Below are 15,995 nucleotides of genomic sequence, written 5' to 3' on the forward strand. Positions count from 1 at the left end.
ATGAGGAAAAGAGAAAAGCAATTTTCCCCAGTGTGCTTCCTGTTGTTTTTCCCCCTCTGGTCCCTCTGTTGGCTCTCTCCTCTTGTCTCTATTGCATTCAGCTCGGCTCTGACACAGTTCAGAGTGTGCTGTCTTAATGGTTATCTCGCTACCGTTGTACTCTCTGAGCCCCCATGTTTCTCACCCTATGACCCCCACCACCACCACCACCACCACCACCAGCCATGTGGGGGGTTTGTTAGCGTACAGCCAGAGCAGGAACGACTGAAATAAAAGCATCAGATAGGGGATGTAAACAATCTGTTGTTCAAAAACTGCTGTCCCCAACTCTTGTTTATTAAGAAATAGGTGATATTAAAGGGGGGCAATTATATTAAAGAGAGCAATAAAAGTGACAGAATAAAACAAATAGAAAGCAAGAAACAAAACCTAAAGTAAAACAAACAAACAAAAAAAAAAACAATCCAACAAAAACAAAGCAGGTAGAAATCGTGAAGTTAAATGAAGCAAAATAGCCGACAATCCTGACACCCACATCCTCATATGAGCCTGTCATAAAGATGCCTGGTGATAAATAAGCCTTTATTGCTTTTTCCTATCTTTCCTCCCATCTGTCTGTCTTGCTTCCATCTCCATATGACCAAACCACTCCCTGCCCCCAGCAGCACAACAGTACCAGCAACTCAAACAAACCGCATGAGTGCTCTACAAAAAATCTTTTTCCTCCCAAGCCGGAGAAAAAGCACCATAAAATCCATTTGCGTGACACCTCTGCCTCAGATTAGCAAAATAAAATGTACCCTACTGATGAGAAACAAAATGTTGGTTCGTAAAACCCTTACCTGGAAAGTGGAAGCAGTTCCAGGTTACAATCCACTTAAGGCAGATGAAGGCACTCCACACATCCCCATTAAAGTGGCCTACTTCCTCTGTCAAACTGGTGTGTGAGTGTTTGTGGCTGGCTAGCTGGAGCTGGTGTGCGTGTTTCTGTCAGTGTGGGCTAGGCTAACTGAACTGTGTGTACAGAGGGAGCGGGAGCGAGAGAGAGAGAGAGAGAGAGAGAGAGAAGGGGGAAGAGAAAGAGAGAGAGAGAGAAGGGGGAAGAGAGAGAGAGAGAGAATGCCCAAGAGGCTAAGAAGGTAGACTCTCAAGCTGCACAAACAAGTGAGAAGGAAAGAAGCAGAGGGAGGAGATAGCAGTAATGAGGAGAAACAAATGAGCAGCGAGAGCTCAGAGAGGTGCATATGCACGCATGTGATAATGTGTATACTAAATGTTCTCCGCGACTGCAGATGCGCATGTCTGCAAATATTGTCTGACATATGTGTACATATATTATGTGTCCATTTATGCTCGCAAACGGCCTTTCAGTTCTTTGAGAAGACATTAAAGCACTACAGCCAAGTCCCACAGGATGCACAAAGCACACAAAGGACACATATCCATTGGAAACACACACAGACACATGTAGTAGAAGTATAAATACACACACGTTTCTGACACGCACAATGCGGCTAGAAAGCCATAGAGTAACCACATATGAAGCAGGGAGCACATAGTAAAAATCTTAAAAACTAACAAATAATAGCTGTTGAACAGCAGCCATAACACTGAGATGTCATCTGTGTATGTCAAAGATGCGCCAATCTGGATTAAGTCACTAAACTTCCTGGTTTTGTTGTCAAATTTCTAAATTCAGCTTTTCTCAAATTTCTCTTTTACATTAATAGATGTGATAAAAACAACTCAATGTGTAGATTTGTAATATGTTTCATATTGCTGAACTGCAATACAACTCAATTATATTATTTTACTTTTTTATTGATGTTTAGCGATATGGTCAAGATCACTGTAGATATGTACTGTATGGCTATATATAAATGCATGTTTGCACTTTATAACTGCACTGAGTCATAGCCTGTCACAATATCCTCCACTTGGATGACATCAGCGCACCCTTTCTATTCAAACAATGCCTCAACAAGGCAGAAACCAGGAGGGACTTCATGGACCCTGGAAGAGAGCTGGACAATGTTAGGGCCACTTTAGAGTAACTCAGGCTAATGGCAGCTTCTGGATCCAGTAGCATTGCTTCTACTGTTTTGCATTCCCAGAAGGTATTCTGTAAGATATGAAAATGGTTGGTAATTTTACAGCTCTGCCCCACTTGTTGAGGCATTAGCTAACTGAACAAAACATTTTCTATTTATTAAAGTATACCAAATCTCTCAAGCATTGTTGTTTCATGTCTTCACACAAGCTAAGTATAGAAACAGGTTATAACCTAGACAAGGTTCAGTGCTAACTTGAAATTCTACAGACGCATTTTAGTCAAATTCATAATTCCTGCATAGAAAAAAAATGCAATATCAGCATCAAACCTGAATCAATTATATGGGTTTAAATTAACCCACAAAACGTTTCTGTTCAAGGTGGGAAAATTGGTTTGTCGATGAGAGGAAAAAAAAGGCTGAGTTCAAAAGAAACAGACGTAGCAAATAAATCACGACATACACGAAGCCTGTGACTTAAACATCCACTGAAGTCAAAGTACCAATGGAGACACTAAACCCAGATCACATCAGATCTGTGTGGAGCACATCCCTATCATGTTCTTTACCTCGTTTTCCACTATCTGAGCTTTGACTGCTGCTCTTTTAATCACTTCATTTTGGCGCACCCTCTTTTGTACGCTTTACGGGCACCTGACCTGAGAATTAGTGTCATCGGCTGTTTATCTTAGCAAACCAACTCTTAATATTTGGTATTTTCTTTTACAGACTTTCTGATGAATCCATTTGGACAGAAACCTACCTGTAAATAAAAAAAAGCACCTTCTATACCAGAGTGGCTACTTGAACTTGAACCACATGGCACTCTGACTCACTCACACTCTTTCGCTGGAAAGTCTCTCATCTTTCTTTTGCTCTGTTATCTCAAGAGCCTCTCAGTGCTACTCGGGGAAAAGGTGTTTTTTATTTTTTTATCTCCTCAGGTTGTCAAGCAACATTTGACATTGAAAGTTAGAAGGCTCACACAGCAGCTGTGTCTCTACACGGCCAAAAAACTATCCACTTCTGACAATAGAGGATGAGAGGTAAAAACCCAGAACAAACCAAGATGGCTTCATATAGGGCAGGTAATGGTTCAGTACTAACCTACTGAACTTAAAATTGTCAGAACAACACTGGTTCTGACACAAAATTAACAGTCGTAGAGTTTCCCCAAAAATGCAGCTTTACACATAAATACATTCAAAACTTACAAGGCAGCTAGAGAGTGTTTAAATGTCCTGAGTCTGGAACTACATGAGCCCATAAACTAACTCGAGAATGAATCACAGCACAGCCATTTGCCAGATTACTTCCGTCTCAGTCTCTTATTATTCCAAGGTGGCATTCTTGAGAAAAGCTCGCTGTCATCAATCACTGTATACGGCTGATTATGCACACAATACAGTCCGAACATCCTTCAGAAAATTCTAGTGCTTGAATATCTAATTCAGAAAATAGTAATTGAAAAATATCCATTTTTGCCTGAATCAAAAAAAGAGAAGCAAAAAAGACACAATTACTGTGCAAAGTAAGGACAGCATTTGCACAACAGCTGTGATTCCAGCAAAACACAGTAAAATTCACATACAGTAAGACATTTACACCATATTTACAGTGAAAAGCACGCGCACACATGCAACAATCCTAATCTCAACCGCAGAGACACTGAGAGAGTGAGAGAGAGAGAGATCAGAAGTCTGCAAACAGAGCTCTCAGTCTGGCCTTCATACCAATACAAAACATAGCATACATTACCTTAGACACAGGCATCTGGACGTGAAGTGTGTTGCTTGCTTTCTCAGTGTGTAAGTTTGTTATTATTGGTGTTGTGTCCCAGAGCACAGCAAAGACGGACACAGTTCAACCACAGACGCACACTGACACACACACTCACTCACTCACTGGGAGAGCACATGTGCAGTGCAAATAGATACAGGCTGCTAATCCAATGTGACCATATGTGATTATTTTTCCTGTCCGTTTCTCTGAATGTGTCAGTGCTTCTTTTCTCCTCCTTGTTCTGTTTCTTGTCTGTGTTGTTGCTGCAGTCCCAGCTCCCCCCCCCCCACAAGCTCGGTAATAACGTGCGTGCCAACGTGCAGAAGAGAGGGGAGAGAGAAAGTGAAGAGGAGGTGGGGGTAAAAAGGGATTTGGTTAAAAAGGAGGGGGGGGGGTGAAGACAGATGGAATCAGGGAGAAAAGGAGGACGGATTGTAAAAAAAAAAGTGATGTATTAAAAATATAGAAGGAGTGATGGTTATGAAAAAATCAAATGCAACTAACTCTCTGGAGACCAAAGCAGTCAGTGTCATTCGTTCTCTCTCTTTCTCTCTCTCTCTCTCTCTCTCTTTCTCTCTCTCCCCCCCTCTATCTCCCTCTCTCTCTCTACCTCTACATGCTATTTTTAGAAATTGCTCTGCCGCAAATCAAAGCACTGAATCAAAACCTATCAAAGAGCAGGATGTTAAGGGCCATGTCTTTCACACCTAATAAGACACACACACAAACACACACACACACACACACACACAAAACCCTGTCTGTTAAAATGACCGCGTTTCTGCATCAGACCTGACGGGAGCCATGTAAGCCATTCATCAGGCTTTATCTAATCACAGCATGTGCTAATAAATAATGGGTTTTTCAAATAGCTATTTTAAATACTGTCAATTGCACTGCGCAGGCCGCTGTCTCCCTCTCTTTCTCCGGCTAGAGGTATTCTCCAAGAAACATTTTCAGACGATGCATAAAGTAATGATTGATATTCAAGAAGTAGAATATCAACTTAAGACGCGCTAGATTTTGTCACTTTCGTCTGCTTCCTTTGCTTCCCTCATGTCAGTTGGTGGCAGAATGTTTTAAAGCCTTCAGCGTCACTACTGTCATCGATCATGCTAATCAGAAACGCCCTTGTGTAAAATACAGCCCCGTCGTTTGCAAATGAAACTATTATCCCAGCTCCTTAGCATGCTCAGTGGAGCAAACGTCATTTTTCCAAGTAAAGAATGTGCGTAATTAAATTGACAGTGAATGCATTTCATGCTCTGCTGTGCCTTCTTAGGACTGAGTCCACAAGGCTCTTATCTTATACAGGCTCCTGTGCTGATGCATAATTGCCATTATATAACACAGTTATGAATAGTTAAAGGTGAGCTAAAATAAAGCCAAACACCACTCCATCAAAGGGAAATCATTAATGTTTAAAGAGAGACAAGGGAATTAATCCTACACTACAGGCCACAATGAATAACATCGCTGAGTCTGAGAGAAAGAGAGAGAGGGAGAATGTGTGTGTGTGTGTGTGTGTGTGTGTGTGTGTGTGTGTGTGTGTGTGTGTGTGTGTGTGTGTGTGTGTGTGTGTGTGTGTGTGTGTGTGTGTTTGACCCTGAAGAAGGAGAAGCAGGTAGCAGGAAAACAAATACAGTGATAAAAACAGAGTGAGGCTGAAAAACTGTGTATTTGCACCCTACAGTTAAGTATTCAAATCTTTTACTTGAGAAAAAGTACTAATACCACACTGTAAGACTACTCTACTGCAAGTCGAAGTCCAGCATTCAAAAACTTAAAAAAAATAATGCAATTCTTATCACCAATTGTGCTTAAAGTATCAAAAGTAAAAGTATGTGAAGTAGTTTTACCATCACATGAAGTTCTGGATTAAGATTACTGCTGCATTAATGTGTATGTTTGTAACCAGTAAATAAAGCTGTCAGAGAAATGTAGCACAGTAAAAAGTACACGATTCGCCTCTCCAAGGGCAACTACCTTAAATTTGTGCTTAAGTACAGACCTTGAGTAATAGTACTTAGTTACATTCCACCATTGTGGACTTGATGGCTGCCACAAATTTAGAAAAAGTTACCAGTTGGTAAAAAAAAATATAAAGAAGTTGGGAGAATAAGCAAAGGGGGCACAAGACACAGGAGGAGATGAGTCTCTGACTGAAGTAAAAATAAAATACTTTGCAAAGTTGTTTTGAATTTTTAATCTTTTGCAAAATTTCAAATTGTAAACTATAGCCTCCATATTAATGTAAATCCAAGTAGGACAGGTATCTTAATTTTCTTATATCTAGAACTCTTATTTTTAAAACAAAGTAAAGTTTGAGATAGTGGCGTTACAAAATAACCGAAAATGGACAGTAGCTGTCAGCTGTCCTGGTTATCCCTCTACTTCATGACATCGTGGTAACATGCTGCAAAAACTGTGAAAAGCAGAAGTGAAAAACTTTTTGATAGTGTTTATACTTTTATCCAAATCTTTGACAATACTGCTGCAAAAGTAAGGGTAGAACTGTGGTGAGAAATCCTGGTACGATTTGAGTTAACAAAAAAGAAAAAGAAATGTTAGTAAAATGTAAAATGTTAGTGTGAAAGGTTGCAATTGCCTCACCTGAAGAAAATGGTAGCACCACCCACATACTGCAGTTCAGCAGGGTATAAAGGCTGAATTTAAGCTTTTTGAAAGATGTTCACCAGTGCATTACCCTGTTGCCATTAAATTCTTTTAGACGCATCTTTTCAGAAGCAGAAATCTCATAAAAGACCATGGAGTAACGACACGAGTCATAACTACATGGTGCTGTGACTATATATGAAGTGTGTCAGTTTGGTTCCTCGTATCTGCTCCTTTTGAACAAGTTCCAAATTTGGATGTCACACTTAGAACAACACATGCCAAAAATGGCATGCAGTGTTTTGTGTGTGTGCATGCATGCATGTGTGTGTGTGTGTGTGTGTATGTGCGTGTATGTGTGAGAAGAAAAAAGAGAAGCAACGACAAGACGAATGGAATTCATCTGTGTCTAATTAGGGCCAATGAAGCTGAAAGTGTGTGTCTGTTGCAGGGAAACAAAAAGAGCGACAGAAATGCTAATCATGTGAGCATGTGCCGGTACAGATGTGGCTCACATTTCACTTTATATGTAGATACTTACTTTGTATTTCTGATCTTGTTTTAGCCTTCATGTTTAACTAAGTGGTGATCTTTCAGCAAGTTTCTTATACCTGACATGCACAATGTAAATGTTTGTATTTAATCACATACGATCCTTCCTTGTTAGCTTTCTGCTGACGTTCTCCCACGTCACTCACCGCCTCCTATTGCAACCCAGTGAAGCTGTCTTTCTCATTAGCTCTCTCATCATAAAAACTGATGACTGTACCTGTCGCTGTCTCAACACTCTGGAGCATCACATTCTAATATGCCTCCTCTACTATCTTCACTGTCTTCCTGACAATCCCATCGTCCTGCTAAAATGGCCAACAGTCTTGTTCAATCAGTGATAATCCACCGTCTTGTAAAGCACACATCGCTTCCATCTGATCTCATTCTGGTTCGAAAACAAATTCGACAAATACACTCACGTCATCCAAATCAGAGCCTTTTCGAATCCACTGTTGACTTTCTGGTGTTGTCCTTCATTTGCTCTGTTTTTTCTCTGAGATTGTAGCTCTGTTGCAAACCAGATGTCCAATTTGGGGCAATAAACATAAACTTGAGGACCACTGAGTCATTGGTCCCCTTACGCAAAAACAAGTAAACACACCATTAAGTACACTTCTGTGGACTGGCCCAAGTACATTTATGTGAATATACTGTTGGATAAACTATTTCTATACTTGGACATAGTACGTATGTATAAGTATGCTTATGGTGCTTCTTCTTATAGTGCTTCTCTTCCTTGTTATCTTCATCATTTATCATCCTCTGCACAGAGGACATGTTGGATTTTCAAGCTTTTTATTTTTCTTCTGTAAGCTTTTACAGTCCTACCACTAAATATTGCTGACTACAGACTAAAGAATACTGACTTTAGCAGCATGTGCCGATCAGGGGAGTGAATGTGGTAAAACAGCTGCTTTTCTGAAGAGCTGACATGCAACACTGGGAAATACAGGAGGACAGTGGCATATCCTGACAAGATGATGCTGGTGCATGTGGCAGTTGAAAGACAAAATGGGAAAAATTGGGAAAACAAATGAATTATTCATTTTCCCCAGTGAACTGGAGCCACCGGCTTATTTTCTGATTGTTATTTTGTGTTGCTGCTTAAGATTCAGCGCGTCCTCGTAGTGAGACATGCTTCTCAAAGGATGCACATTCACTCACACTTCCTATCAGTCCAGAGCTTCGTGTATCAGTGACTGAGTGTATACATGTTTGCCTGAGGAGGAGGAGGGACATGGTGGAATAAGATGCCAGAGGAGAGGAGAGGAGAGACCATGGCTTTCTTAAATTATATCATAAATAAATAGTTAGTGGAGTTGAGAGAAAGTGTAAGACACAGAGGAAATGAGAGCGAGTCCTTGTCCTTGCATCAGCACTTCCTCCAACATAGATGCTGTATTAGAACCACTTCAGCAGCTAAAACAGATTCTCATAAATGTGAAATGAGACAGCCAGAGGAAGGGAACAGAACAAGCTGACTCCAAACCTCAGCAGACACACTTTGCTCATTAGCAGTAAGCCATCTTTTTTGTCACTGTTCATGTGAGGCCATGCTCTCACGAAGAAAATCGATGCCACTTATTCTGCATAGTTTGCTCTCTTCTTCTGACGTAGAGATGGAGTGCCAGCATTGGTCGTCAAACACTGACTGAAGTGCAGCTGTCATTTTCAAACTGGCTAGTACTCCTTTAATTCCCATTTGAGGGTTTGAGGGTGTGTGAGTGTGTGTGTGTGTGTGTGTGTGTGCAGATAAACAACAGTATTTGTGCAACAGCTTAGTAGCTACCGAAAGCTTTCCAAGAAAGGAGCTCACAGACTCTTAATGTCTGTAAGATACCAGACCGAAATCATGTTTGTTTCTGTATGGAAACAAACAAAAATATAACAGCTGAAATATTCATTATTAGTTCATACACTGGATGAACATGGTGGATGGCCTGATTAAGGATCTTTCATGAAAATATTATTTGGACTTATTGTGCAGCAGTTTCCACAACACTGTGCTAAAAGGAAAGCACTAAAGGTATAGTCAGCTAAATTCTCTTGTATAACTAAACTGCCCCACACTCAGCTTCTGTAAAGCATGTGATGACACTATGTGACATATGTGATGTCTCTGTGCAGGAGCCCTGGTTGTAACACCAGATGCTGAAGGTTGGGGTGGAAAAAGCTGTATGAATGAAAATAATTGCACTAACATTACTGATTGGGTCCTCATGTCAATTTGCATTTTCTTTTGCCATTTTTTTCAAAATATGGTTAAAATTTGTGCTAAAAACCTAGCTTGTGTAACATCAACTTCTGCAAAATATACTCTCTTCCATCTCTCTCATTACCCTTGACCGCCTCCCCGTCTAAGCCAGAAGAGAAAAAGAGGCATCAGTTACTGAAGTTGAGGTTAGTCATCATAAACATTCGCCCCAAATCCTCTGACTTTAAATGAGGCTCTGCACAAAATAGAAACTGGCAAACTCTCATCGTGCCCCACTCACAGAGGAACTGAGGGATTAGAAAATCTCCAAGTGAAAAGGGCTCACGTCCCAGTTTTCCAAAGGGAAGCGTTCAAAGCGTTCAGGGGCTGGAGGAACTAAGGCGTCCGCTGACATCAACACTGTGACGGAGTAACCCCATTTGCTGGAAAAACATGAATGAACAAAGTGATATAAATAGAAAGAATGAATATGACTTCTATAGCACGAGTACTTTCCCTTCGGTGTGGATTCTGCTCCCTCTGCACGTAACTCTTGAATAAAGTGCATGCTTCAGCTAAGTGAGGATTTACTCGGCTTTGTGCATGAGAGGACAATTGCAGTTTCTGACACAAGAGAAATGTCTGAGTCAATGGGTAATTTTCACAAGCTTCTTTGCTTCTTACTCACTGGCAAGAATACACAAAGATGCACTCTATTCAGTGTTCAAAAATAAGTTCTGGTGTTGATTCAGCAGTAACGAGGGAAGCAGAAATTAGGTTATTTAAGCAGTACTGGAGGTATATTATTCCATAACAAATTATTGCATTTGAACTCAACATGTTAAGAAATTGTGATTCTAAGACAAGGGAATAGAGTTTAAATAAAAAATGCATTTTGGTCTGTGCTGAATCCAGATGCATGTTTATCATATCTAAGAAGACATTACAGCAGGTTTTCATCATGTCCAGTGTGATTCAGATTTTAATGTGCTGAATGGAAACAGATACCACAAGGGCATTCTCCTCACATCTCCTGCACCAGATAAAGCTGATTTGCATATAATTAAACACATTAAGAGTTGACTGAATACAAACTATTTGCCTCTAAGGTACTCTGGAGAAATGCAATCAAAAGTGAACTAATTTGTCAAGATGTAAAATGTTATGATTAAGCATGTATTCCCCCTGCCTTCAGGACACTGTTCAGATTTCCATTTAATAAGAGATCACAGTAAAAGGTTCTACACAAAGAAGGTATACAGGCAGACTTCCACAGGGGCATGTTGCACATGCACAGTGGTCGCCTCATAGCAAGAGGGTTCCAGGTTCGAATCCCGGTCTGGGCCCTTCTATGTGGAGTCTGCATGTTCTCCCTGTGCCTGCGTGGGTTTTCTCCGGGTACTCCGGCTTCCTCCCACAATACCAAAAACATGCACATTAGGTTAATTGGCTACTCTACATTGCCCCTAGGTGTGAGTGTGAGAGTGTGTGGTTGTTTGTCTTTGTGTGTTGGCCCTGCGATTGACTGGCGACCAGTCCAGGGTGAACCCCACCTCTCGCCCGTAGTCAGCTGGGAGAGGCTCCGGCTTGTGAGGGAATGATGATGAATTTCTCTTTCTTTCTATAGTCAAACCTGTGAAACTTGTGAAAATGTGTGCATCCACATTAGCATTTCAAGTCTTTTTCTGTGTTGCTCTCTTAATTGTTCATTTATGTCTCATTACAGGCTAAACATTTGTCAGAAATTGTTGGCACCAAAATCTTTTTTCTTTCATACCATTTTTAAACTCCCATAAAATATTCTGTTTGAGACTCATCTTGAAATCGGGGACATTACATAAATGTATCTGATAAGATGTAATTTGTTCATCATATAAGACTTGAAGCACTTGACTGTTAGCTTGTTGTAATCTGTTGCACAGTAGGTGGTGCATTTTTAGAGTTTGGTGAGCAAAAACACAGTGAGAAAGAGAAGGAGAGAAACATTTCTCCCTCGAGGACTTCCTCCTATGAAATATATCACCCAAGTTCATGCACTTGAAGGTTTCTTTTACCTTCTGTTAAAGCCAAGCAGCTGAAGCTTTAAGAAACATAACTAGTACTTCTTCCCAAATGTTATATCATATGGGTGAAGGGAATATACCCCAAGGATCAATGCACAACTTAAATACCAATACAAACTGAAAAAGTAATAAATGAGGGTATTTTCTTTACCATATATACTGATCAATAGATACACTGGTCTGGTCAATAGAGTTTGGCTAAACGGCATTGATTTACGTGACTTTGAATGCTTACTAAGTTGTTTTGTTATTGAACGTATTGAACAATGCAGTGTGTGCATGTGGGGGTGCACCTAATTGACACTGGGCATAGGAGGAAAAAAGGCAGCAAAAACAAGTACAGTGCCATGTGTGCTGTGGAATGCTACAATATGTGCACACAGCAACATTGAAGCAACAAAACACTGTTTGGCGTCTCAGGTGCAGTATCTTAAATTTGAAACAGCATTTAAGTGTCCATCTCTATATTGAGAAAAGTTCATAAAAGTTCACTTTAAAGTAGTTCAAATATTGGAAGAGATCCAAATACAGTCCAATTTCTGGGTCATTTACACTTCTGGGTAATCAGGTCCCATCCTCAATCTTTTCAGATGAACCATATGGGCTAAAATACACACTCATACACAGGGACACCCGTGAACACACACACACACACATGCAGGAAGAGAAAGGGATGAAAGACTGTCGGCTTGTCCCCCTCTCTCTTTCTCTCTTTCATGTGCTGATGAAATGAAGCCCTAATGTACAACAGGTGTGACGACTGCACACAAAGCTATTTATCCCTTTTAATCACCTTTCAGTAAACTCAAATGAACTGGGTTGGACTGCTTTTAAATTTATGAGCTAAATGGGCAGGAAAAGAAGGAAAAAATAAAAGAAGGGAACAGTAAGCTAGAATCTTTACAGTTAAATACACATTAAGATAAAGAATACACCTCCACCTGTCTGAAAACTTGAGGACATGAACGTATCTGTTTAGTCTAAAGTTTTGTCAGGCAACTTTCACAAAAATTTACTCAAACAGCAATTACAGAACCAACAAGAAAAACAAGAAAAAGAACAACACAAAGATTTTGATTAGATTTCCCTTCCCTAGGTAACGCTTGAAACGACCGAATTAATCTCATCCACAGATCCCCTGCAGCCCTCTTAATTCAGAGCAGTCGAAGCCCAGCGAGCACTTTAAAGATCAGTTACAGTGCACGTTCAACAGCTCCATTCATCACCACTGTGCTCATTACGAGTAGGGGTGTAATGACTTAATCCAGCAGTGACGGCATTTCATTTTAATTTTGACCCCCCCCACATTATACACATGACTGAATTCAACTCAGTTTGATTTGATCCATTTCAACAACAGGTCTGCAAATGAAAACTGTCAGAAGGGACTTAACGCAGCTGTAATGAAAATGTTAATATAAAATCAAATGATTATGTGTACCATTAAAGGGGTCCACAGAGAATTATCACCCACCTCTGTAGTCTTTCAGCTCATTGTTTTGATTTTTTTGGCCAGCAACTTTACTGCTTTGATTCACTCTCAAAGTACTTGTTTTCAGTCGCAGCACGCAGCAGAAAAACTCAAGAGGTCCAGGGCCAAACAACAGACTAAGTTAGCAGCTTACTGCTGAACAAAGAGAAACATTTGGTAGCTAAACAGCCACATATTTACTGGGCTGGTAAAGACCAAAAACCAAAAATCAAGCTCATGTGAACAGAAACACAACAGAGACTGAATGCTAATGTTGCTTCATATTTGAATTTGTAAATAAGCAGCTAACTATATCATCTTACAAGGTCATATGTCACAAAGCAAGTAAGTGTTGTGTTCATGAGTTGAAGGAAAAAACGTTATTACAGAAGCTTATTTGGTGGAAGACACCCTGGTGCTCATCCTAAAGCACCGCTCCAACTGACATTGATTTTCATGAAAAGCTGTAAACAACAACTGCTCAGCACTTTGGACTGTGAGATGGGAGCTTAACAAAAATTTATCACTGAAAAGATAAAACAGGTTTCGAAAAAAAAAATAAATTTCAAGAGCTTTTTATGTGAATATTTTGTTTTTTATGAAACACCACTGTCTCGTGGAATGTGGAAAACACCAGGTACTCACAGTACTCAGGACACTAATGTGGTTGGCGTTTTAAATCATCAGAACAAATACAGTTTGCTTTGTCGAGGCAAAGTTAAATCAATGCATAAGAAGTGCTGCTTTTGCTATCAGGCATCACTCTTTTGGCATAACTAAACAGAGTCAGACGAGCTTTAAACTGCACTGAGCTGACACTTCATTAAAGGAGTGCAACTACTCAAATCCAGTCAGATGAAAGGCAAATTTAAACCTGCACAAAGAAACGCAAAAGCTAAGTGGAAAATCGCAATGATGGTAGTGCGAGCTGCAGGACTGTTCCATGTCACTGACTGAGTGTGCATGCTTGGGAATGTGTGAGGTTCACGGGATATCTGTGATGGGGGGTATGCACAAAAATATGCATTCCCATGTGTTCATGTGTTTACTGATTCATCTTTGAAATTGGAGAGGCTCCTAGTGTGCGTGCGTGTGAGTGTGTGTGCGAGTGCATGCGTATTTGTATGTGCGTGTGCGTAAGTCCATGTGCCATACCTGTTCAAAATGCGGGACGTGAGGCTCCCTCCTGTGAAGCTGAAGCTGCTTGTCAATGTTGTCCTTCAGGCACTGACACACGCGGCGCTTCTGGTCTGCTGAATAGGCTTCCAGGCTGAGCAGGCAGTCACACTTCTAGAGACACAAAGAGAGACACAGAGACAGAGACAGGGAGGGAGAGAGAGAGAGAGAGAGGAAGGAGCAAGAGGGGTGGAGGAAAAGACAGCAGGCAATTAGGCATCCACTGTCAGAGAAGTGAAGTGTCTCCTGACCCTTGGATAGTGGAAGGGTTCAAGATGGGTAGAGAGAACAAATTAGAAGATTACAATAGTGTGAGTGTAAAAAAATGAATGGAGGGCAAAAGCGAGAGTTTGTTCCTGTCTTAGGGGCCCTCTTTAAGGAGACCTTAAGACGGGCGCTACGCGATGATGAAAGAGATTCAATGACTTACAAAAGAGCTTAAACCATCACAAGCACAGTGTCAGAGGAGTTGTGTTATTGTGTGTGTGTGTGTGTGAGCGTGTGTGAGAGAGTGTGTGTCAAGCAGAATGGAATAAACAAAGAATCCACTGCTGACACTCGCCCTGTCAGTCCAGTCACTATCTGCATGTGTCTCTCTTTTCCTTTCCTTTTGTGCATTCAGTCGTCTTGTCCTTTGTTTTCACGACACCACAGACTGTAAAGTGGAACAGCACTCCGGGTAGCAAAGCGCTGGCATTAGTGAAATAAGATAATGGCCAGAATCCACTCCAGGCAGAATTTGAGATGCTGGCAAAATGATTATGTGACCAATAGCAAGACAGTAGTCTAAAAGAGTACAAATCAATAGACCCCTGCTGGGAAATACATGAGGACGAATATTTGACAATACCCCTCGGCTGACTCCACAGGACATCCAGAATCCGTCTTTGACCTCACTGGTGTCCAGATTAAATCTCTAATGTCTTAATGGCCCGATTTGGTTTTTGCTCCTGATTCTAGCAATGTACTGACAGAAAACAGATGTTGCCCCCCCCCCAAAAAAAATCCTACACGTAATACATAAAACTAAAAATTATTTTTTTTGCTCCATATTCAAATTTTTTGGAAACAGCTTCTGAGCAGACCTCTTAAAAAGTTCAAGGAGAGTTAATGGAAGTACAATCAAGGCTGTAACCATGGAGTCAGCAATGGGATGGACAGAATGTGCATACAGAAATGCATGCACTGTTATACAAAGACGGGATATTGTGGCCAAGGTTTGAAAAATTGTTGTTTTTATTCACATTATTTACAAGGAAACAGCAGGGATGTTTACTCCACTCAACCCTGCTCTCATTTCCTCCTTTCCAGCCCTCAATCCTCCTCTCCTCTGCAGTCATCTCCCCCACCTTTCCTTGGTTCTCCTCTCCTAATCAGTTATAAAATTGTAACACTTTACAATAACATCACAATCAACAGTCATATGGCCCATGTAACAAATCTGTTCCTCCACTTTTTTAATACACTTGGAACTAATACAGAGACAGTACTGTGCGTGACATTGATTGTACCTACCCACAGCAGGCAAACAATGGCTTCTGCTGGGGAATGACAAACCACACCCAGAGCTGTTGTAGCCGTAACACTAGAACCAGTTGTAACATTAATGGAAATGTGTTATTGGTTATGATCATGATTAAATTTGCTAATGACTTCTTTTCTTTTCGTCTTTTAATTGGACGGTGTTGCATGGTTGCCTTTTTTCTGATGTAATGAACACTTTGTACCAGCTAGTGCTGGAGTTGTTTCTGGCTTGCAGTGTTCTGATCAGTGTGTAGTGGATTATAGCAGCAAATTTATATCTCTTTTCAATGACACTAATGTTAACATCTGTCTGTGCAGCTGTTTCTGTGCAGAGAGAGAAGAATTGATGGGCATTGTTTTAGCTCTCACACAGTCTTGAGACTACTTCTTAAATACTGATTGTAGTAAATGCGTTCCCATTTCTCATCATCTCATGCATAAAGACTTGTCTTTCAGTGCACACAGGTGCAGAGCATTTCTGATACGACAGTCCATGGTTCAAGACCACATTAAATTATCATCTAATTGCACTTTCTATTGAAACACAAAATGTATCGTTCTCATGG

The 15,995-nt window shown here is 40.6% G+C and overlaps 1 protein-coding gene across 6 annotated transcripts in view; it reads right to left on the reverse strand.

The window, feature by feature from the left end:
- rgs3a (regulator of G protein signaling 3a) overlaps positions 1-15,995 on the reverse strand; it is a 131,223-nt gene that overhangs the window by 42,467 nt on the left and 72,761 nt on the right. For 4 of the 6 annotated variants that reach the window (XM_046374850.1, XM_046374851.1, XM_046374852.1 and 1 more), the window contains one exon: positions 13,885-14,019. In XM_046374850.1, coding sequence (XP_046230806.1) covers positions 13,885-14,019 — 135 coding nt within the window. Of the gene's footprint in view, positions 1-842; positions 1,037-3,809; positions 4,080-13,884; positions 14,020-15,995 lie in introns of those variants that run through there. The other 2 variants (XM_046374854.1, XM_046374855.1) reach the window with 2 other exon arrangements.

This window comes from Scatophagus argus, chromosome 20 (genome assembly GCF_020382885.2).
Source record: "Scatophagus argus isolate fScaArg1 chromosome 20, fScaArg1.pri, whole genome shotgun sequence".
NCBI lineage: Eukaryota > Metazoa > Chordata > Actinopteri > Scatophagidae > Scatophagus > Scatophagus argus.